The sequence below is a fragment of the Tribolium castaneum genome, chromosome 7, assembly GCF_031307605.1.
Source record: "Tribolium castaneum strain GA2 chromosome 7, icTriCast1.1, whole genome shotgun sequence".
NCBI classification, from domain to species: domain Eukaryota; kingdom Metazoa; phylum Arthropoda; class Insecta; order Coleoptera; family Tenebrionidae; genus Tribolium; species Tribolium castaneum.
The window spans coordinates 16,184,851-16,208,308 of record NC_087400.1 but is presented as its reverse complement, the minus strand read 5'-3'; the positions used below and the strand labels follow the sequence as shown (position 1 = coordinate 16,208,308).

At 33.1% G+C, this 23,458-nt stretch overlaps 1 protein-coding gene and 1 long non-coding RNA gene across 3 annotated transcripts in view; one reads left to right on the top strand and one right to left on the bottom strand.

Annotated features, from left to right (window-relative positions):
- Positions 1-23,458, top strand: part of LOC655404 (exportin-4) — a 69,092-nt gene that overhangs the window by 11,972 nt on the left and 33,662 nt on the right. For both annotated transcript variants that reach the window (XM_015984779.2, XM_008199548.3), the window contains exons 7-8: positions 4,121-4,595; positions 4,650-4,822. In XM_015984779.2, coding sequence (XP_015840265.1) covers positions 4,121-4,595; positions 4,650-4,822 — 648 coding nt within the window. The remainder of the gene's footprint in view (positions 1-4,120; positions 4,596-4,649; positions 4,823-23,458) is intronic.
- On the bottom strand, positions 5,256-8,672 carry LOC135266648 (uncharacterized). The gene is made up of 3 exons (XR_010334756.1): positions 8,517-8,672; positions 5,529-8,456; positions 5,256-5,468 (listed from the first exon to the last, which is right to left on the bottom strand). It is a non-coding gene; the product is annotated as an uncharacterized LOC135266648 (long non-coding RNA).

Sequence of the window (23,458 nt, the reverse complement as noted above, 5' to 3'; positions counted from 1 at the left end):
AAAACTATGTAAACGCCAACGTCGCATTTTCACTCAAAATTTGTTATAAATTGTTGTTGCACTTCAAAAAACTAATAGCCAATGTAATTTGTAGTTTCAGTGAAAGATCTAATCATTAATAATTATTATAGATTTTTATCAATCTTATTTAAAAATATAATTTGGTAAAATGCGACGTTGGCGTTTACATAGTGTTGGAACAGCTAATAGGTGACAATGTGGAGATGTTTTATTGTGAAAAGATGACAGTCAGTTTCTGATAATAAAAGGAAGCATTTTATATTAAATTGAAAATAGATTAATACTTGCAAAACTATTGAAACAAAAACTCACAACGATGTTTATGTCATGGCCGTCACAAGATAATGCATAGCTCATTATTTAAAAAAAATTCATATTTTAAGATTTAAATTTTTTGTTACCAATTTTAATATTTTATACTTTTATACAGGCTGACTCAGGGGTGCGCGCATGCTCCATAAAGCATGCACACGGGTGCGCGCATGCTCCATAAAGCATGCACGCACTTCTCGTTCACCCTATATATATTATTCATAGTTTTGAGTGTATTTCGGCAGTAATTGTAAAGCAAAGCTCTATTCTGAAAATGAAGAATTATTTAGGTTTTTTTTTAATAAACATTTGAAGTTAATTTATTTCTCTTAATTTTTATATACAAAAGTTTTGTTTTGTATTTAGAATTTGTCTTCTAACTCTTCGGGTTAGAGCCTGTTTATAGGTTTTACTGGCTTTTTGTTTAGAGTAATTGATTAAGACTTGTGATTTACTCCAAATTCTGAGAAGGAGTCTTTAAAAGACAAAGATTTTTCTAAAACTAGTCATACATATTATTCCTTATACATACAGGCTATTCTGTTTTTATTGTTACAAATTCAATTTTAAGACAAAAGTTTCTTATAAACATGTATCGAAAAACATTTTGTAAGGTAGCTGCTACCCCCCTGAAAGGGCTGCTTCTTTTAGTGAGTTTTTTTCAATATTTCAGAAACCATTACAGATAAAATTGCAAAATTTGCCTAACAATTTTGGCTTTAGTTTTTTGACACTTTTGGCAACAAAATCGTAAATTACATAGTTTTTTACACAAAAATGATCTCTTGTGTTCTTTCGATACAACTCACCGTTTTTGAGTAAAGTCGATTTAAAATTTATGTTACAGACTATAAATCGCATGAAAATCAGGAAGGATGATCAGAACTAAAATAAAATTTGGATCTTTTGGGGTTAAATCGCATCAATGTGCAAGACAATGTCGACCTTTTGCCAGTTCTTGTAAGGGGCATCTTCAGGACAGGTTCTGACCGCGAAAGTCTGTTGATCTTTGATTTTCATTCTGTTGATGGTCTGTTAGACAATGTTTAAATTAATTTTACTCAAAAACAGTAAGTTGTATCGAAACAACACAAGAGATCATTTTTGTGTAAAAACACATGGAATTTATGATTATGTCACTGAAAATGTCAAAAAACTGAAGCCATAATAGTTTGGGTAGTTTTCATAGGCGACAGTGATATTTTTGAAAAGCTTATTTTTTTTAATTGTATATGTCTATTTGTGTAATACATTCTTTTTAGATATTAAAAAATATATAAAATTTCGCTTTTTCTTTGTAGTAGGTCATGAAAAAATTTTGGACTTTCAATTAAAACTATGAAAAATGTATTACTTAAGAAGTATTTATAATTTATTGATTTTTAAACACTAATTAATTCAAAAACAGCAAATTATTATTACATCATATTTTTGCAATTAATAATTATTTGTTTTTAGTTTTAAAATGGCAAGCTTTCATTGTCATCTATTTTCTAATTAAACATGAAATGTCAAAAAAAAAGAAAAATCTTATTAATTGTATGATTGCCTGTCAATAAAATTTTATTTTGAAAAAAATGTCGAGCCAAACACCAAATTCAAATTCCATCTGCTGTAAAAAATACATAATAACTTTATTAACGTCACCTTCATTCCACTTCGCTAAATCATAAAATAGTGTCATCAAATGGTAGTGACACATCGTTTTCAACTTTCTGCATATTTTTTATGTAATTGAAAACTGCGACCATCGTATATTTGTTCAATTGAAAATAATTTTAACATAGCTAATTTTGATAATTTCACATTTTTTACTTTAATAACCCTTCACAAAATTTCTAGATTAATAAGTTTTCTAGGGCCATCAACTTTCAAATATTTTAAATATATTTTTTATCAAAGTATATAAAAATATCAAACTGTATTTAGATTGTTATCAGTTCAGAAAAATGTTTTTCAAAAATATCATAGCCAACTTTGATTTTTATTTGAAAAAATATGACTTTATGTGTTAAACGAATGATTTTAAAAACGCTGATAACATTATTAAATTCTCTGTAAAAAAGTGCCTGTATGTCTTTGTTTTAAACATGTATGTTTTATAATAAGGAAGATATTAATTTTTTAAGATTTTGTTAAAATATCAACTTTTGATTATAAGTTAAAACAAAAGATGAGAGCGGGATGTAGTTTTTACCAAAACTATATTCTCAAAAAACAGACCCGAGAATGTGTCACACTTTTTCTCTAAACCTCTTAGTTTCGGAGACCCCTATTCGGACATCTAAAATGCAGCACCCTCTACAATGGGACACATTTAGCAAAAAGTTCTGTACACTCTAAATAGTGGGTGATAATTAAAAAAAAGTAGAACTTATACTTACAATTTTTTAAGTATATACTTACATCGATATTTATAAAATTGTAAGTACAGGGTGTTTCACATAATTTTACGAGGCCTGTGCCTGTAAAATGTCCTCAACACTACATAATCCCACACGAACACGATTACAAATTTGAGAAAATTGGACAGTCTTCTCTAGTTTGCTCACCCCTTGAAAAAATAACAATGTTTTTATAGTGGCGGTGATCTCGATTTGCGTGTGCGTCATCAATTTAATTTTTTACCAACACAAAGCTGTAAAAAAATTATCAAAAACAATGCAAATTTAAACAACTAAGGGGTATCAAAGGGTGGTATCCTTGAACATTAATTTACATGTGCACTTCGACAACATCGTCAAGTGTCACGAATTTGTCAACCTGACATTGACAGTAAATTATAGTCGTCGTCGCATGGTTGTCGAAAGTGTTGTCGGTGTTAATCGCAAGTATTTTCCGTTCGTTTATTGTGTTTTGTGATTTGCGTTTCGTTAGGTTTTTGATTCTGTGTTTATTAGTTCTTGTTTTGTGAATCTGTATTTTTTGTAACAACTTATAATTTAAACACTTCGTGACCTCAAAAGATATTTGATAGTTTGTCACCGCTATGACTCTGCTATGTAAACGTAGTGATAGAAATGTCAGATGACGCACACGCAAATGGAGCTGAGCGCTACCATAGTTAGTGATTAAGGTAAATAGATAATAGAATCATAGTCGTGTCGTTTCTTGAGAGAACATGGCTTTCCAAAAAATTTATTAATCAAGGGTGTGTTTTTGTATTTAGTATTTATTGAGTTTTGTACATTTGGGTGCGTACATTAGGCGCAGGCCTCATAAAGTTATGTGAAACACGCTGTATACACTTTTGTAGTAATAAGCAAATGCTAATACTTACGAATGTGGATTCAATTATTTACTTTTAGGCAAAACTGATACTTTTAAGTAAATGCTAATACTTATAAGTAGACACTAACTTTAATGAATATCACCCAATTTTTACAACATTTATCATAAGTTATTTGATTTGATATTTTGAAACACTCTAGAAATTAAAAAATCAGCTAAAAGATATTTTTCCAATGGTAACATGATGTGTGTTCCGTATTTGATCGTTTTTTTGCGAGTGATCATAGAAGATTTACTTATTTAAAGGAAACAGTTGAAACGAAACAAATGCCAAATTAACACAATTTGGCAAATTTTTACACAAGGAATCGTTGAAGTCAACATATTCGAGCGTCTTTCGACTTTTGTCAATGAAAGAGTTTCAAATTGCCTTATTGTGACTGATGTCTATTATTTTTACACTTGTTTTGTTGATGATTTAAAAAAGAACGTGGTGATTTTTACGTGTAGTAGCACAGTTTCTTGTACTTTTCTCACCAATGAAAATTAATTTCAGACTATTGGAAGTCAACACCGAAAAACTAAAAATCAGTCTACAACTGATGGAGTCTCGTGCAATGAACATGAACGAATCGTCCAACTTGGACAACCTCTTCGAGGACATCCATTGGGTGATTCTCATTGCCGGCCACATCCTGTGTATGGACAGCGACGGTGAAACCCCAATGATTCCCTCCGAAATGATGCAATACTCCATCGAACAACTCCGTCAAAATAACAGCACACTCGAATCAAGTCTTACCGTTTTGGCTTCAGCCCATCAAATAACCAATGTTCCGACAGACGTTGATCGCTGTGATCACATCATACGTATCGTTTCTGATGTTTTGAAACTATGTGTTGTGGAAAATTCGGCGGCTGAAGCCAAATTGGGACATTTTATGAGTCCCGAAGTGAGTTCGACGATTATGTGGTTTCTGAAACGATGGTGTTTGTCGTATCTTTTACCGGTGGAGAATTATTATCAAGAGGTGAGGGGTTTGTAGAGATTTGGGGGTGAGAGGGTTTAAGTGTGGTTGCTTCAGATCAGTCCTGTTTTGATCGGTGCTGTCGGGAAGGATACAGAAGGGGCGATTTTTGTGGTGAATTTTATTCTGGACAAGATTTATTCGAATATTTGTCATTTCAATTCGGAGCCTATTTTATTGAGGGATACAGTGGATCTTCTGACGGCGCTTGTTTGCATCAAACAAAAACAGTAAGTACCTGTATGTCATTTATTTATCATGTCACGGTGACAAGATGCGCGTTGTCAATTGATAAAAAAGTTTATTTGTTTTTTATGCTTTGAAGCTGCTGGAATTTGTAAAAAAATTTTAGTAGTACCTCCGCACCCGAATGCTTTTTCGTAAAGGATTTTTAGGTTGTGATGTTGATTTCACTCTTATTCAAATACTTTTCTTAATAATTGCGTTCTGTAGTGTTTCGAAAATAATGAGAAGTATTTCAAGGAATCCGAGTTTGTAACTGAGAACATACAAACTAACTAAACTAAATAAGCGAAATAAAATAAAATCAAATTAAGTCAGTGATATTGAGTGAATAGAAAGTTGTTGCACTGATAGTACGTGGGTTGTTAAATAAATATGGTAAGAATCCTAGTTAAAGAAAACATTCTTGGAAACTGCAGTGTTTCTTAAGTGTGGCGAATTTTGAGTTTAGAGCGTTGTTGTAGAGAATTACTGTAGTCCAAATATAGAAACTAAATAAACATTCGGGGATTCCTTACAAAGATACATTGAAATTGAATAAATGAATAACTTAAAGTCAAAGCCTAACCAAAGTGGAAATAAAGAGAAGGAATTGGACTAGTTTCGGTATTTATTTATACCATCATCAGCAGTCTATACATGAAAAAAGAGGGTTGTTGTATAACTAATATTGTGGTTGATAAGAGTACTCACCAAAACATTTTAAAAAACACAGGATAAAACTACGTAAGAATTTACATTTACGTGTTTTTTAGGAACAAAACAATAAAAAAGTTACAAATTATTAAAATTTTTCAAAAAGAAGGAACGTTACATCTTGTCGAGTTGAAAAGTGAAATGTAAAAGGGAACTACAAAATGAATGACTTAAAAAATTGTACAATGAAACTCCGCCCTCTAACGGAGAAAGTAGAAGGTTAAAAGAGGGATCTGTAAAATATCAAAATTTAGAAAAACAATTTTGCAAAACTAGAATAATTATAACGAGATTTGGAACATGTTGAAAAGTAGATTGTCGAGTTATGATATATTGAAGAAATTATTTAATAAGGGTTTGTTAAAATTGGTTTGTTCATTCACGCAAGTGGAGTTGTGAAGAGAAAGATGTTTGTAAATTTCCAATATTTCTAGATTGTTGAGTTTGCGGCTTTTGTTGCATATGTGTAAAACTTCAAAGTTGTTAAAATTGCAAAAATGTTGGTTATTTAATAGATGGTCCGAAAATTCAGATTTTGTTTTAAAGGGTGGGTTCGTTTTTTCTCGAATTTCTTTCACCATGTATCCTTTATGTTCTAGGACCCTGGTAATGATCTTTCTACCTGTCTGGCCTATATAGAAAGCGTTACAGTCTTCACAAGTTAATTTATAGACTCCTGAGTGGTTACCTATGTTTATTTTGTCTTTGTTTTTTTACCAGAGAGGAAGAAAGGTCGTTGCCACGGCTAAAAATCACTTTTATGTCATGTTTTCTAAATAAAGATGTTAGTTTACTTGAGAATGGACCTATGTATGGTAAAGAATGATAAAAACGGACCTCTTCTCGATTGGAGTTTATTAAATGAAAAGTGCGAGAGAATTTAATTTCAAATTTATTAAAGATTTTTTGGATTAAATATGGAGGAAAACCGTTATTGACGCCAATTTGAAAGATGGTGTCTTTCTCCTTTTTGAAGGCTCTTGGGGTCAGGGGTAAATTAAATAGTCTATGAAAAAATGAATTGAATGCTGCGAACTTATATTGATATGGTGAGTGAGAATCGAACGGAATCAAAGTATCTGTGGTGGTGGGTTTTCTAAAAATTTCAAACTCTAAATGATTGTTGTGTCTAATAATCAGCAAATCTAAAAAGGGTAATTTATTATTTTGTTCGATTTCTAAGGTGAATTTAATTGAGGGATGGATTGTGTTAATGAAATTAAGAAGATTAGATAAATCGGTTTCGGAACCTTCAAAAAGAACCAAGACGTCATCGACATATCTATGCCAAAAGAATATTTGGTCTGCTAACTTGTGGGATAAGATCTTTTGTTCCAAGTTGTTCATAAACAGTTCAGCTAGAAGGGGTGATAAAGAAGAACCCATGGCTAGACCGGATGTTTGTTCAAAAAATTGGTTGTTAAATTGAAAAAAGTTTTGTCTTGTTACTAATTCGGTTAAAGTTAAAAGGTCTGAAGAGTAAGTAATATTTAATTTTGAATCCAAAAGAAAATTTCTTAAAATTGAAACGCATTCTGAAGGAGGAATTGACGGGAAGAGGTTAGAAACATCAAAGGATACTAAAAAACTGTTGGACGGTATTACTAAATCTTTTATCTTGTCACATAGGTCTTTTGAATTTTTGATGGAAAAAGTGTTGTTAAAATTGATTGATTTTCTTATGACATTGTTCAAGAAAGGTGCTAGTTTATGGCAAGGTGAATTGGTGAAAGACACAACTGGTCTGATGGGGCAGTCTGGTTTATGAATTTTCGGGAGGCCATACAATCTGGGGGTGGCAGGATTCATAGGTATTAAGCTGTATTTATTGTAGTTGAAAAATTCTAAAGTGTGGGAGGTAGAAGAGAGAACTGACTTGAGTATTGATGTAAATTTAGTTGTTGGGTCCCCTTTAAGTAGTTTAAAACTTCCGCCCTCCAAAAACTCCAAGACTTTGGTAGTATAAGCTTCTTTATCTAAGATTACGACTGTGTTGCCTTTGTCTGCTTTAGAAAAAACTAGGTTATTGGAAGTTATTTTGTCTTTTAAGCTTTTGAGGATTTTGAAGTCTTTAGGAGGAGGTTTATCAGAGAGAGAGATTTGTTTCTTTTCTACATTAAACGAATTATTCAAGCTTGATATTAGATTGGATTTTGTGTCTATGTTGTAAGATTCAATAATGGATTCACAATCCACTGCGACTTTTTCTAATCGGTTTATGTTTAAGTTAATTTGAGGAGAGAATTTAAGACCTTTGTTTAATAGTGTAGATTCTTCATTTGAAAAAACCGTGGTAGTAAAATTTTTGACGCGCGGATGGAAAATGTGTTTGGAAAAATTCTTTGTTTTATTAACCCTTTGAAGTGACTGTTTTTTAGTGATCAAGTTTGACAATTTACTTTTCAACTTACAAAATAAGGTTGTTCCTGTACTCAAAACGCGGTCCCTAATGGTCTGGTCCAAGATCCTAAACTCCACATGATGGAAACTGGCAGTTAGAAGGAAAAATAGATGTTTCAATCTGCTGTTGGTGTCATTGAGGGTTTTGTAGTGTTGTTTGACCTCTTCTTTCATCCAGATGTTCTGGGCTGCCTTTAGGGCCTTGGTGGAGGAAGTCGTTGAAACCGAGATTCTGATGGCGACGAAGACAGGTACCACTTTCGTTTTGAGACATCTTTGAATGAACCAAATCTTCAAAAGTAACGTTTTCCTCTTCAACATGTATTTCATGTACAGTTTGGTCAAATCAGCCTGACTGGCATTTTCGAATTCCTTGGGGAAGTTGAGGGAGTTGACCATCTCAAAGTTAGGTTAAATTTTTCAAATTGAATAAATGAATAACTTAAAGTCAAAGCCTAACCAAACTGGAAATAAAGAGAAGGAATTGGACTAGTTTCGGTATTTATTTATACCATCATCAGCAGTCTATACATGAAAAAAGAGGGTTGTTGTATAACTAATATTGTGGTTGATAAGAGTACTCACCAAAACATTTTAAAAAACACAGGATAAAACTACGTAAGAATTTACATTTACGTGTTTTTTAGGAACAAAACAATAAAAAAGTTACAAATTATTAAAATTTTTCAAAAAGAAGGAACGTTACATCTTGTCGAGTTGAAAAGTGAAATGTAAAAGGGAACTACAAAATGAATGACTTAAAAAATTGTACAATGAAACTCTGCCCTCTAACGGAGAAAGTAGAAGGTTAAAAGAGGGATCTGTAAAATATCAAAATTTAGAAAAACAATTTTGCAAAACTAGAATAATTATAACGAGATTTGGAACATGTTGAAAAGTAGATTGTCGAGTTATGATATATTGAAGAAATTATTTAATAAGGGTTTGTTAAAATTGGTTTGTTCATTCACGCAAGTGGAGTTGTGAAGAGAAAGATGTTTGTAAATTTCCAATATTTCTAGATTGTTGAGTTTGCGGCTTTTGTTGCATATGTGTAAAACTTCAAAGTTGTTAAAATTGCAAAAATGTTGGTTATTTAATAGATGGTCCGAAAATTCAGATTTTGTTTTAAAGGGTGGGTTCGTTTTTTCTCGAATTTCTTTCACCATGTATCCTTTATGTTCTAGGACCCTGGTAATGATCTTTCTACCTGTCTGGCCTGACAGACCCCAAGAGCCTTCAAAAAGGAGAAAGACACCATCTTTCAAATTGGCGTCAATAACGGTTTTCCTCCATATTTAATCCAAAAAATCTTTAATAAATTTGAAATTAAATTCTCTCGCACTTTTCATTTAATAAACTCCAATCGAGAAGAGGTCCGTTTTTATCATTCTTTACCATACATAGGTCCATTCTCAAGTAAACTAACATCTTTATTTAGAAAACATGACATAAAAGTGATTTTTAGCCGTGGCAACGACCTTTCTTCCTCTCTGGTAAAAAACAAAGACAAAATAAACATAGGTAACCACTCAGGAGTCTATAAATTAACTTGTGAAGACTGTAACGCTTTCTATATAGGCCAGACAGGTAGAAAGATCATTACCAGGGTCCTAGAACATAAAGGATACATGGTGAAAGAAATTCGAGAAAAAACGAACCCACCCTTTAAAACAAAATCTGAATTTTCGGACCATCTATTAAATAACCAACATTTTTGCAATTTTAACAACTTTGAAGTTTTACACATATGCAACAAAAGCCGCAAACTCAACAATCTAGAAATATTGGAAATTTACAAACATCTTTCTCTTCACAACTCCACTTGCGTGAATGAACAAACCAATTTTAACAAACCCTTATTAAATAATTTCTTCAATATATCATAACTCGACAATCTACTTTTCAACATGTTCCAAATCTCGTTATAATTATTCTAGTTTTGCAAAATTGTTTTTCTAAATTTTGATATTTTACAGATCCCTCTTTTAACCTTCTACTTTCTCCGTTAGAGGGCGGAGTTTCATTGTACAATTTTTTAAGTCATTCATTTTGTAGTTCCCTTTTACATTTCACTTTTCAACTCGACAAGATGTAACGTTCCTTCTTTTTGAAAAAAATTTTAATAATTTGTAACTTTTTTATTGTTTTGTTCCTAAAAAACACGTAAATGTAAATTCTTACGTAGTTTTATCCTGTGTTTTTTAAAATGTTTTGGTGAGTACTCTTATCAACCACAATATTAGTTATACAACAACCCTCTTTTTTCATGTATAGACTGCTGATGATGGTATAAATAAATACCGAAACTAGTCCAATTCCTTCTCTTTATTTCCACTTTGGTTAGGCTTTGACTTTAAGTTATTCATTTATTCAATTTGAAAAATTTAACCTAACTTTGAGATGGTCAACTCCCTCAACTTCCCCAAAGATACATTGGTTTGAAAGTGCACTTAAGGTGCACTTTGAATTGCGTTTACTTTACATACAGCCTGGTCCACAACTTGCTTTCCACCGGAAAGGAGCATATAGTTTAGATCAGCGGTTCCCAGTTAGCTCCGAATCGCGGACCCCCTGGCTTTCTAGAACCCAAATCACGGACCCTCTTTTCAGAAAATGCTTCATGTTTAGGTCCATAATATATGTTTTTAAAGTCCATAATTATTGTGGTGTATTTTGGAAGCATTATATTTAGAGAGAGTAAACATTATGCGTACAGAAGAGTAAACTTAATTTAATTAAATTTATTTAACAGATAGATATATTGAGTACTAAGTCTTCCTGTTTATTAATATACTAAGTATGATACGAAAAGTCATATCTGCATTTGTTCTCAACAATGTGTTCTATGTCTGGCTCTATGTTTGAGACTTTTATTCTTAAATCAGGCTCAACATTGAGCCAGTTTCTATATTTATTTTTCAAGTAGCAAAGTATTGAGAATGTTTGTTCACAAAGTATGTTGAACAAAAAGGAACCAGCTGTTTTAAAGCTTTTTCTGCTAAGTTTGGAAAGTCGAAAAACAACTTTACCCAAAATTGATCCAATCTGCATTCTTGAAAAAATGTTTTTAATAATCCATTGCAAGCTAAAAGTGTCCAAGGTATTTTGCAATGTAGAGCCTGTCAAATGATAAAACGCCACACCTGGGGCCTATTTCATAAAACTTTTTACAAGTGGTTTACTTGTCACTTGGTCACTTGCATACTTTTTCTATAGTAATGTAATGTAAGTAATAAACTTGTCACTTGTAAAAATCAACTTGTAATTTTTATGAAACGGGTCCCTGGGCGTCTACGTAGATGACCAAAACGCGTCCCGGACGAGTCCATTATGAAAAACAGTGGCGTGTAGATGTGCTTTATTATCGCAAGATTTCACAAAGAACAAGTGGAAAAAGACATCAGTTACAAACTTATTGGAAGCAGTTGTAAGTGAACTGCAAATTTGAGAATGGAATTTATTACTTAATAAACTTCTATGAAATTTATTATTTACAAGCAATTGTCTCTTAAACAATCCACTAACACATTTTGTTACGCCACTGCTCTGCGTCCCCTCGCGTCCCCTCTTACATTTGTACGCAATGGAGTGTTACACTTAAAAATGAAAATGCGATCCATATTTTTTTATTTTAACCAAAACTTCACCGTTTTTGAGAAAAATAATTGAAAAGGTGAAATTCCTGCCCTGACGTCAGCAATGTTTCTTTTTGAATCAGCCAGTCACAGAACTAGAGCTAGAAAACTTGCCAACAAAGATAGCTTGAAAGACGTATGTTTTTTCTTTATTTCTGCCTCTGTTGCATTACATACGACTTCAGATGTGCTACAGGACCAGTCATTTTACCAAAACACAAAATCCTGCAAAATATTAGCACACAACACAGTCACAATCGACAACGCACAGCTTTGACGTTTGTATTTGACGTTTACCAGACAAAACGTAGGTCGTAGCGTTAATTGTATGCAGCGAAAGACTGACGAATCATTAGTCGAGACATTGCTTACGTCACAGCGCAAATTGTCTCTTATTACTAAAAAAGTACCGATTTAAAAAACTTCAGACCGACATTACTGGACATCATTTTGTGTCTACTTTCAGAATCTATAATTTCCAAAAACTTTTACTTTCGAGTATAATACTCCATTAGGCACAAATTAGGTGTGTGCTTACCTAATTTACTCCACTCTACCCTTCAACAACTAGGGTCTTTGGTGGCATTATAGATTATAGCTCAATAAACAGTGTAAGGAAGGAATTAAGAGAAAGTGATCAATATGGTAGCGCTCAGCTCCATTTGCGTGTGCGTCATCTGACATTTCTGTCACTACGTTTACATAGTAGGGGCATAGCGGTGACAAACTATCAAATATTTTTTGAGGTTACGAAGTGTTTAAATTGTGAGTTAATACAAAAAATACAGATTCATAAAACAAGAACTAATAAACGCAGAATCAAAAACCTAACAAAACGCAAATCACAAAACACAATAAACGAACGGAAAATACTTGCGATTAACTCCGATAACACTTTCGACAACCATGCGACAACGACTATAATTTACTGTCAATGTCAGGTTGACAAATTCGTGACACTTGATGGTGTTGTCGAAGTGCACATGTAAATTAATGTTCAAGGATACCACCCTTAGATACCCCTTAGTTGTTTAAATTTGCATTGTTTTTGATAATTTTTTTACAGCTTTGTGTTGGTAATGAAAAAATGAAATTGATGACGCACACGCAAACCGAGCTGACCGCCACTATATCAACAATTGTTGGCATGCTCCTTACTTTTATTCTCTATGATGCCGAGTGTTTTTTATGAAACTCGATAAATTTTGGAAGAAATTTTTTCGAACAAACTACATTTTCAGACATCAGATTTTGTAGTCACAAAACTCAGAACAAACAAATTAAAAAATATAGAAAAATAGGTTTTCACAAAAATATATTTCGCAGTCTACATGATTTTTCTACATTGCTTTAAAGTTGGGGTTTTGATATTTTATAGGTGTTATTTATATTCTAGGGCACATTTCAGGAAATTATTTTTGATTATACAGAATGTCCGAAAAATGGTATGACGTCATAATAATGAATTTTTTAATGGCATGCTATTATTCTTTTGTGCTTATTATGAAATCTTTTTAGCTTCTTACATGTCCATAAAGTTTTTTCAAATCGGATCAGGGATTACTGTTCAAAAATAAAAAAAATCGTTTTTTCACCTTTAGTTTTAAAAATTAATAAAAAATAGAAACAGTGCTGTTTTTGAAGACATTATTATTACGTAAGTGTTAAACAAGGTCTAACAGGCATATTAAGTGACTTTGATTTGAATTACTACAGGCTGTTTACAATATCAAGAGCCTCTAAAGGTTCGTATCTGATTCATTTGATTATATTATGCACTTGAAACAGGTGCCGCTTGACAATGACAGTTCTCTTAATAATTGCAAAAAACTAGGTTCTCAACATTATCCAACTAAATTACCTTAGTTTTTTAGTGTAATTATTATAACACTCTCTTGGATATTACGATACGCAAATCGCGTATCATAATGACCTCAGTACGAAACCAAAGTAGAAAAAGATGCTTACAGTCTTTAGCAAGTTCAAGAACTCACTAACCCGTTTTCTGTAACAATAAGAATTTTGTAGATTTTTTCAACAATTTTTGGATAGGGCGCCCATTGCGCGGATTGGGCGGATGTTTGATTTCTTTCAAATTCGTTTATCCAGAAGTAAACTGTTGTTTCAATTTAAGTGGCTGTCCAATTTTTCAAATAAAATGTTTTATTACAACGCGAAATTCGTTTTTTTTTCAATTTTCGCAATTTCTTTAGATTAGACAAGTTATTTTCAGAATTTTTTGAAGTTAAAACCACTCGAGTTTTTTCGTTGCAACTTTGGCAATCTAGGTTTGAAAGATGAGACTTGACACCTACAATTCACCAGATTAATTAATGCATGATGTCATAGATTTTTACTAAACATATCAAATAGGTGTGTGGGCAAGGAATACGACAAAACTTATATTTACAGTGGCTATATTTTTTAAGCGAAACTTTATTGACAATAAAATTGTAAGAGCAGTAATGCAAAAATCTATAATTAGAGTTATACAGGCTGTCCCAGAACTCACGCCCCAGCGAAAACTGACAAGTGCCGACGACAATGGAGATCCCAAAAGTGCAAACGAATAAAAATTAATGGCTGTTATAACGACGTTTAAAGAGTCTATGAACCACCAATTCCAGAAAGGGAACTCTAGATGTTAATGTGAATAAAAGTAGTTGCTAAGCTTTTACAAACGCTTTTAAAATATCATCTGGTAGGGGTGATATGAACCAAGGACACGACATGACCTCCGTCTATTTTTAATATTTGACAGTCTTTGAGACATTTTAGTACCATAGCCACAAATTGAAGGTTCTCCTAAGCATTAGGGCTTGAATTGCGACTGTTATGAGCGCCAAAACAGTTTTTTCGTTTAAAAACGTCGTTACAAATGACATATGTGACAGCAAGATACGATTTAAAAAAAAGTCTTTTAATTTTGAACAGTAAGAACTGTCCTGCGAGCACAACACCGATCTCTTTTCTATTTGGTACAACTTGACCTGTTTCTTTTGTTCGTGAGCTAGCTTTATTGAGAATCACGTTTTGATAGGGATGATTTTTGAACAGAAAGCGTTGTCGTTGCTGCCTCTCTAACAATAGTAGCACTCCGTCCACATTTTTCCTAAGCTAAGTTTAAAAGGCTCTGATTGGTCGAATTAAAACGTTCTTTTCTTGAATACCGTTTAGGATAGAAAATTTTGTCATTAGTATTGTTTATTCGTTTTTTTTTATGACGATTACTCTTCTTTTCTCTGGGGCGTGAGTTCTGGGACAGCCTGTATTAGATAATTAATCCGAATCAGTTGTGTCGGCGATCATCAACACAATTTCTTCACATTCTGACTCTAAACTATCATTTCAATGACAAATGGAAATTGGTATAATAATTGTTTAAAAGTAGTATATTATGATACGAGTTTTATAAAACACATTTTGTCGCACGCATGGATTTAGGGCACGATGAGCGCAGCGAGGAGTGCCATAATAGAGTAAGTGCGATAAAATGCCTTATAAACGAGATATTGTACAGTATTTTTTCTACTTTACTCTTTTTATACCAAAAAAATTAATTTCGAAATTTATGGAATTTTGTGACAGTTGACAGCATTTGCGCACAGGTCGTGAAATGAAATTAATAATTTGGACCGTCATCAGTTTATTTGTACAAATGTATTCTGAAAGTGCTCAAGACATTTTGTAATGTATCCCTTAACAAATACGGGCTTTTGTAGCAAATACGTGGAATTTGAAAATTGCCTTAAGGATAGTGAGATCTCAAATTACTTACATGCACTGGCTTTTGAATTTATGTTTGTACATTACTCGAAAGGTGTTCAAAGGGGCTACACGTAAGGGGTACAAGACCCTCTAAAGGTTCGTATTTGATTAATTTGATTAAATTATGCACTTGAAAGAGGTACTGATTCACACTGACAGTTAAACTAAATTACCCTGTTTTTTGGTGTAATTATTATAGCACTCCGTTGGATATTACGATACGCAAATAGCGTATTGTAATGACCTCAGTACGAAACCGAAGTGGAAAAAACTTATTAGACGACTAACCAAAATAATAATTCAAAATACGAATTGAAGCCATTTTTACTTCCGTGCACTTTTCAGTAACTTCACCAAAGTCTATGTATTGTTTACTTTTAGTGCATCTATATTTCTCGTTGCATTGTATGAGATCATTACTTCGAATCTGTGCATTTCATGGTGTTTTCATTGAAATTAGTTTCCAAGATCGATCAATATAATAATTATTAGTAATAAGTTATTTCTCTCTCGTAGATGTTCTATTTTAACATTTTCTTGTTATACAACTACAGAATCGTCTAAACATTCTTAAAGAAATGGTTATTCTTTATTAACATTTGTCTCATCTTCTACTCTTCAGAGATTATATACCTAAGTTTCGAAACTTGATAGTAGATTAATCCGTTATTAAAGATAAAATCGTATTTTATCCACTGTTTGCTTCATGGTAAAACGGAATTTTATCGTCTATAGGAGTGGTTTCCAATCTTTTTCTTGTTACGAACCCCTTCCAAAATCCAGATAAATTTGGCGAATTCCTTATGTTAATCAACATTGATTAACTATATTTCACACAACCATATAAAAAACTTATTCAATGGTACCAGTTATGAAATCAAAATTTAGTTGGATATTTATTTTCCATATTGAACAATAATTTGTAACATGAACTTAAACCATAATCATAAAATTTCTACGTATCAACAATAATACAAACAAAAATTATAAATATTATGATTAATAAATTATTGAAAATGCTTAATTAGATATTTGTGCCTGTCTGTTGGAGCAAAGAAATTCAAAATTTGGTTTAATGTCGAATAGTTTCAGTCTTAAGTCAGGTTCTTCATTTAATCTATTTTTGAATTTTTCATTGAGGTTACGTATAACCCTTTCACACACAGGTAGCCTGTACAAAGTGGTAATAAAACTGTAATAGTTTTTCTGTCAGAACAGGGTATTTATTTTTAACACTGAGCCAGTGTTATCAGAAAATCATCTGCATAAAGGAAGGAGATTTTTCTTTCACACTTAATTCCTGGACAGGCACTTAGAAACCTATAGTTCTTTGTAAGAGCATATTTTGAAGATTTATATGGTTTTACCGTAAACTAAATGCGTATCTTCTGAACATTTTAATATAAAATCATTTCTAACATTTGACAGTTAAATGTTTAAATTAATGCTACTCCACTTAGCTAAAATTCTTTGCATAAACTTCTTGACTTTCAAAGGCATTCATATAAAGGCAAATTTCACATCTTCGATTTTTCTTTCAGTGGGCCGATACTTTTGAGCCGGTCTCATACGGTCGATAATGATGTTAATAATTTGATTGCCACTTCTGGTGTTTCTTTTGTTGACACTGCCAGTTGTACTAAAATTTTCTTCCATATAAAAATAAAAATTCTTTCGGTTCTTGTTTCCATCTGCATTTCAGTAGGAGATATGTTGAAAACACTGACACTTGGGTGATGGCATAATCACCATACGCATATTCATATATTTTTTATTCATTCAGAATTTTTGATGGAATAGTTTCTATGAATTTCGACATTTGGTCTTTTGTCGCATTTGTTTGTGCAAATTGTGTTACAATTTCCCCAATTAGATAGGTCGTTTCCTTTCTTTTTTGAGTATGTTCTTGTTTATTATGTTTATTAGTTTTATTTGTGTCTTGGATTTTTGAAGGTGGTGTTTTAATTATTGAGGTTTGTTTGCTGTCTTTTAGGTTAACACGGATTGTGTTATTTGACCTTTTTTGTTTTTTATGCAATACGCTTTTAAGATTTCGTAACCTTTTTCTTCAAGACTTTCGACGATTTCCTCTATTAAATTTTAGGGGCTATTCCCTTGGTTACAATTTTTAACACTTTTTCTTGCTTAAGTTTGAAGGTATGATATTGAATTTTAATTTCGTCGAAAAATTTGGTGATATTTCTGTCGTCCTTTACACTCTCAGGTTGAATTTGTATTCCCTCAGTCGTGGTTTTTCCCTTTGTGTATTTAAATCTTTTACTGATTAGCGATTTTGAGATCAGTACCCATTTTTCTGTTTCTCTCAATGGGCACGGTTCTGGTTTCATCCGAAAATAAATCCTCATATACGTTTAATTCTCGGTCCTTATACTTTACCGGTTGCCTCATCTTTTTCCTGGCCAATAGCAGCACGAGCAGTACATGACGTCAGCGTTAGTCCTCACACTATATACCTATCGCTGTCACGCCTGGACAACTAATTATACCATCTCTTTCGCACTCATAACGTCTAATGAATTTGCCTTCCAATCATCAAAAAACAAACTAAATTAAACACATTTTTTTAAAGGTTACATTTATTTTATATAATAGAACACAAGAACAAAACAACACTTAGAATTTTATCATCTAAATACAAATTAAGACAAGATTTTTTTCAATTTTTTTGAACTTTGTGTAGACGCACCAGTCGCTTTCCGCTTTAAATTAATTGTTAATTTTTTTTGTATTAAGATATTTCATGCGAATATACACACGCTGTAAGAAATATGTTTTTAAGACCTCTTGTGAAATAGTTGGTTGTTTTTTATGGCAATTTTTGTCATTTTAGACACAATCCCTTTGCAACGTCTAAATGGAGGGTTTTGCTTATTATATGTAACAAAAATTTTCTCCAATATTTTTGTAGCATTAATCCATTCATCTGAAGGCTGTATTAAACCACCATGCGATAAATTAACAATCCAACTGGGCATCTTAGAAACATGTTGACTTTGCATTTTATAAGTGTAAGTCCCTAATGTAGGATATTTATTTTTAAATTTTTTTGCTACCCAACCGGCTAAATATTCTAAACCATCGGATTCTGACCATTGAGAAGTTGCTGGACGAATAATTTCTGGAGTGATTACCGCTCCTGTTGTTGTGGAACAGGACGAAGAAACACTCATTGTGTCAGATGAATCCGTCTGTGTCTGCTCATCGGTATTCCTTGTTGGTAGTGAAATTGTTTGATTTAAAACTTTTGCAACTATGTATTCATCTGCATCAAAATCCGAAGTGTTCAGATTTTTTTGAACAACACCTGGATTTTTACCCAAAATAATCATTCGTATCCGGTAAATGGCATCCATAGGAGAAGGGTGATCGTTGAATCCTCCTCTTCCGCGTATTTGGGAAAAAAAATTCCATGATTTAGCCGATGGGTCAATATATAAGAAATTGAAAACTTCTTTCTTAGATTTTCAAAAAGGCATTTAAGCGACAAAATGGATATTAAAATGCCCTTCTGGAAGATCTGTAATGTATTTTTATTGATGCATTTCATGTTTTTTATCGTTTGATAAACGTCATCTAGTATTTAATTTTGACTTTCCAGCTCAAGTCCGTAAGGTAGTTTTGATTTTACAGAGGCTGAAGTTGTAAAAGAGTTCATTATACCAAACCATCTGTTTATTTTTTCGACGAAATCACCTAAGCGTTCAGCAGACGTTTTGCATGGGCCAGGTTTGTAGTGATGTAATGCTGTAGTGGTCGTATGTGAAAACAATTCGGCCGCTAAACGCACATTTTGTCTTTGACTACCTGTGCAGTCTAGATGTAGATTAGTTAATTTATAACAGGCATTAACTTCCGTGTTTGTCATTGCCAACAGATGCTTAAGAGGATCAGAATTTAATTTCGTTCCGTCTGGCAAAATAAATCTTGAATCAAGTAGACAATTTCGAATAAATTTTAATAAATGAGGAGCATCCGCAAAAATGTGATTCTGTTCATTTGTAACGGGGTGCAAAAAATATGTCTTATCAATGGAGATGTTGAGATCTCTCCATAAGCCCAAATTACCTCCTCCGCAATCTGATATGCAATCTACAACGGTATAATTGATTGAATGTAGTTTCTCAATAATATCTAACAAAATTGCAGGCGTCATTTTCGTATCAAATGCCAAATACACGGGTTGTTTAAATTTAGCAAATAGTCCTCTAACTAATCCCACCTGCGTTTGCGAATGTCGACCCACAACTTCATCACAGACTTTATCATATTCGTATACATATTCAACCTTCACTTCATCAAATTCTAAGACTACTAACCGTTGCATGTCGGTATAATCATGTTGCGCCACTTCCATAATTCTTAAAACCCCTTTGAGAACGCCTTCCCGCAAATTGAGTCTTGATGCCCATCTCTGCAGCGAGGAAATTGAAGGTAATTCTTTTTTTCGCGTAAATAAACGTAACTAAATCTTTAACTAAAATACCTAATCGCAAATGCATTCGAAATATCCTCGGAACTCCAGACAACTTTTTTTTTCTCATTTAGAATTAACTGTATCTGCGCTCTCGAGAAAAAATGTTTCAAGGAGTTTTCCAATTTCTCCCTATACTTTGTTTCAATTGAAAAGTCTTGCAAAAGTTTTTCTAAAGATTTTTCTAATTTCACAATTTGGGCTTTGTGTTCTTGGATAGTTTATTTTGCTCTTCTAACATTTTTTTTGTCTTCGTACTGTTTTTGCAGAGTAGTGTGACGTTCCAGCAAAATGTCCTTTTCAGTCTTTTGTTCTGGTAACGGTAACGATTCAACTTCGGGAAGTATTTCTTTAGGTGGTTCAGCTAAAGTTTCGGTCACCAATTTTTTACTTTGTCTCTTCTTTATACGTTTTTCACGAGCGGATGGCGATGTCATTCCTTCGGGTCTTGATGATATATTAAAAGATTGTACAGCCGTTGATTTTAGTATAGGCTTGGCTGGGAAATTTAAGTAACTCAGCTTTTAAATCCCTTTTGTAGTCATCCGGTATAAAATGCTCGGAACAGATATGCGATGTTTTTGGATTAAATTTGTCTTTACGACGACATTTTTGTATTCATATCGCTCGTACTTCATCATTTTTCGGAAATTGATGAAAATGAAGCTTTTTATTTATATTGTACGTGTTTTTACACGTTGAAACTGCACAGTGAGTGCCGGGCATCTTTCTAATTTCGTAATCTAATAACGAAGAAATATAACATTATCTAATATAAATTTAATCACTAATTTACTTAATTGTTTGTGGTCAAAAATAACGCGAAAACAATGTCAATACAGCCGTATTAATGATTGCAGAATGTGGTTTTGTCTACGATTCTGTGTACAATGAGTAAGTCGAGGACTAACGCTGACGTCACATACTGTTCAACACACGCCACTCGTCCCTCACCAAACACTCCGTGCATGAGGTAACCGGTAAAGTATAAGGACCGTGCGTTTAATTGACTATATTTTTTCGGGATTTGCTTGTACTAGTTAACGTGGGAGCGTTAACAAATTACTTTTTTAAAAAATTATTTATTTCCACTATTTTTTATTTACACTTTATATTTATTATTACAACTTCACTTTTACAATTATTTCACTTATTATTAATAAATCAAAATTATAACTTTTACAATATTACGAATGACTCGAAATTAACGACTAGCAAGCAGCACCAGGACTCAAGACTATACTCCAGACTAAAATGCGTATTTTCATAATCATATTTCCAAGGCGATTAAAATAAAGTGTGCATGTGTTACACCATTGAATTCAGAAAAAATGCTCTTTTTAAAAATATTGAATTTCACCCCTCTTGCCATTTAAAAAAAATCAAGTTAGCCTTGTATCCTCTGAACAAAAGAAGATAGGAATTTGATAAACATCTAAAACGATAGAAATTATATACTTTTAAGCTTATACCAAATTTCAATAAGTTTTGATGAATAGTTTTTAAAATATTTAACTGTATCCATACTTTTTAGCGACCCTGTATAAATAAAAAGTGACAACAAAAATTGTGACATACTTGTGTTAATTATATTGAACAAAAATTTGAGAATAAAAATTGTTACAAAAAACACAAGCAAACGTTAAACAAAATTAAAAGGTATGCAACCTGAAATTTACTGAAAAGAACACAAATGTACTCGGTTTGTCATTTTGCTCTTACTTCTTTTTATATATTTTCCTAATTAATTATAAATAATGTTTTTTGTTGAAACATTCCAAACAATATCTCGGTTGCCCATCACAATCCATGCAGTATTTAGTAACTTTTCTAACCTTGTTTTTGGTCATTTCGTTGTTAGTTTTTTTTTCATAACAGCCTTTGTAGTATTTTCGGCCAACTCTCGAACTTCCTGGAATTTTCATAAAAACGTGGTGACGCATTCTTGATGCCCTTGAAGTACTTGGTTCATTTTCATCATCTTCTATCGCTGTACTTAGCAGTTCATCAACAATAGATTCGCGAAATGCTAATATTGTCATATTATCGTTTTTAATCTTGTTGTAAATAAATCGGGCATTTACAATGGCTGTTTCTAAAATAAGGTCCACTGCTACTTTCCGATACCACTTCACAGTTTTGCGTAGGCAAGTACCATAGCTGGAAAATTATAAAATTAAACGAACTTATCCAAGTGAAGTTCAATTTTAATTATATGAAGCGCCTCGTCCGAATAGATCACTATGTAGTATACCCATTTCCGTTAGATGGTAGCACACACTTCAGAGCAAATAAATTTGCGCGCCCTGTCACCTGATACTCCCTCTCGCGGCGCATTGGCATTATTTCAAAGCTGTCGGTGATGTTGCAACACTGAATAGATCACGGGAAAAAGATGGGTCTGTATGGATCGGGAGGGAGTGATCTATTCGGAAGTTCGTTTAATTTTATAATTATATTTCGCGCTTCGTCCTCTAGATCACTATGTAGATGTTTAAAGCTGTTGCAACAAGCACACCTCGTTTTCTCAATAATTTTCTATATTGTTACAAGGAAATTACAAGATTGGTAAAGGTAGCATTACAACAAAAAGAACAATCCTTAAGTATAGAACGTAAAAGTATATTCATAGGGTTCACGTGAGAACTGCATTGGCGAAAATCTCTTTATGAATGAGAGGCTTATTATAAAATGTCGCAAAAACTCTCGAGGTTGCTGACCATCCGGCTGTTTTCCTAATTAAATCTAGGCTTATCCCTGTTTTAATAACATCAGAAATTCTAATTTCTGCTCTTTCCGCAGAGAAAAAGATATTATTAATTCTGATAGCAGCCAATGTTTGTACTCGGTGGGCAGTGACAAGTGCCATAAGAGTAGCCAATTTCCGTGGTATGAGCTCCAAACTCAACTCTTGGTTGATCCCCAAGCGTTCGAAATAATCTAAGACCACTGCGGGGTCCCACGTTACGTCATATTTGGGTTTCGAGGGTTTTATTCTGTAGACCCCTTTCAGAAAACGCTTTATACGATGATCCTTCCCCACTTCGGGTGATAACAGCAAGGCCAGTGCAGAGCGGCACGTGTTTAGCGTATTGTACGAAGCTCCTTGATTAAAACGACAGGATAGGAACGTTAAAATGTTTTCAACAGTGAAGTCCAAGCAGTTGTGACCATTCCTTTGGCAGAACTCCCACCATAACATTAGCTCGGAGGTGTATTGTTTCAGAGAGCCTTTGGCGAGGGAAGACAGGGTTACCTTCGTAGCTTCGCGAGGGACGCCTTGTTTCCTTAAACCTTTTTCGATAAGAGTCCTGCCACCAGGGAAAGCTTCTGATGCAGAGGGTGAGGTACTCTGTGTGAAGTAAGGAGTAAGTTAGTATCGAGTTCAAAGAAAATTGGCTCTTTTCTGAGAAGTGATGTAAAAATTGGAAACCAAGGCTGTGTTGGCCAGTATGGCACCACTAGAATGCCTTGTGCTCGGTCAGAAACAATTTTTTGTAGACAATGAGCTACCAAGGAGAAGGGGGGAAAAGCATAAAATTTTATGTCTGTCCAGGGGACCGTAAAGGCATCCACCACTTCTGCCTCTGGGTCTCGGAACCAGGAAAAGAATCTTCTACACTTTAGGT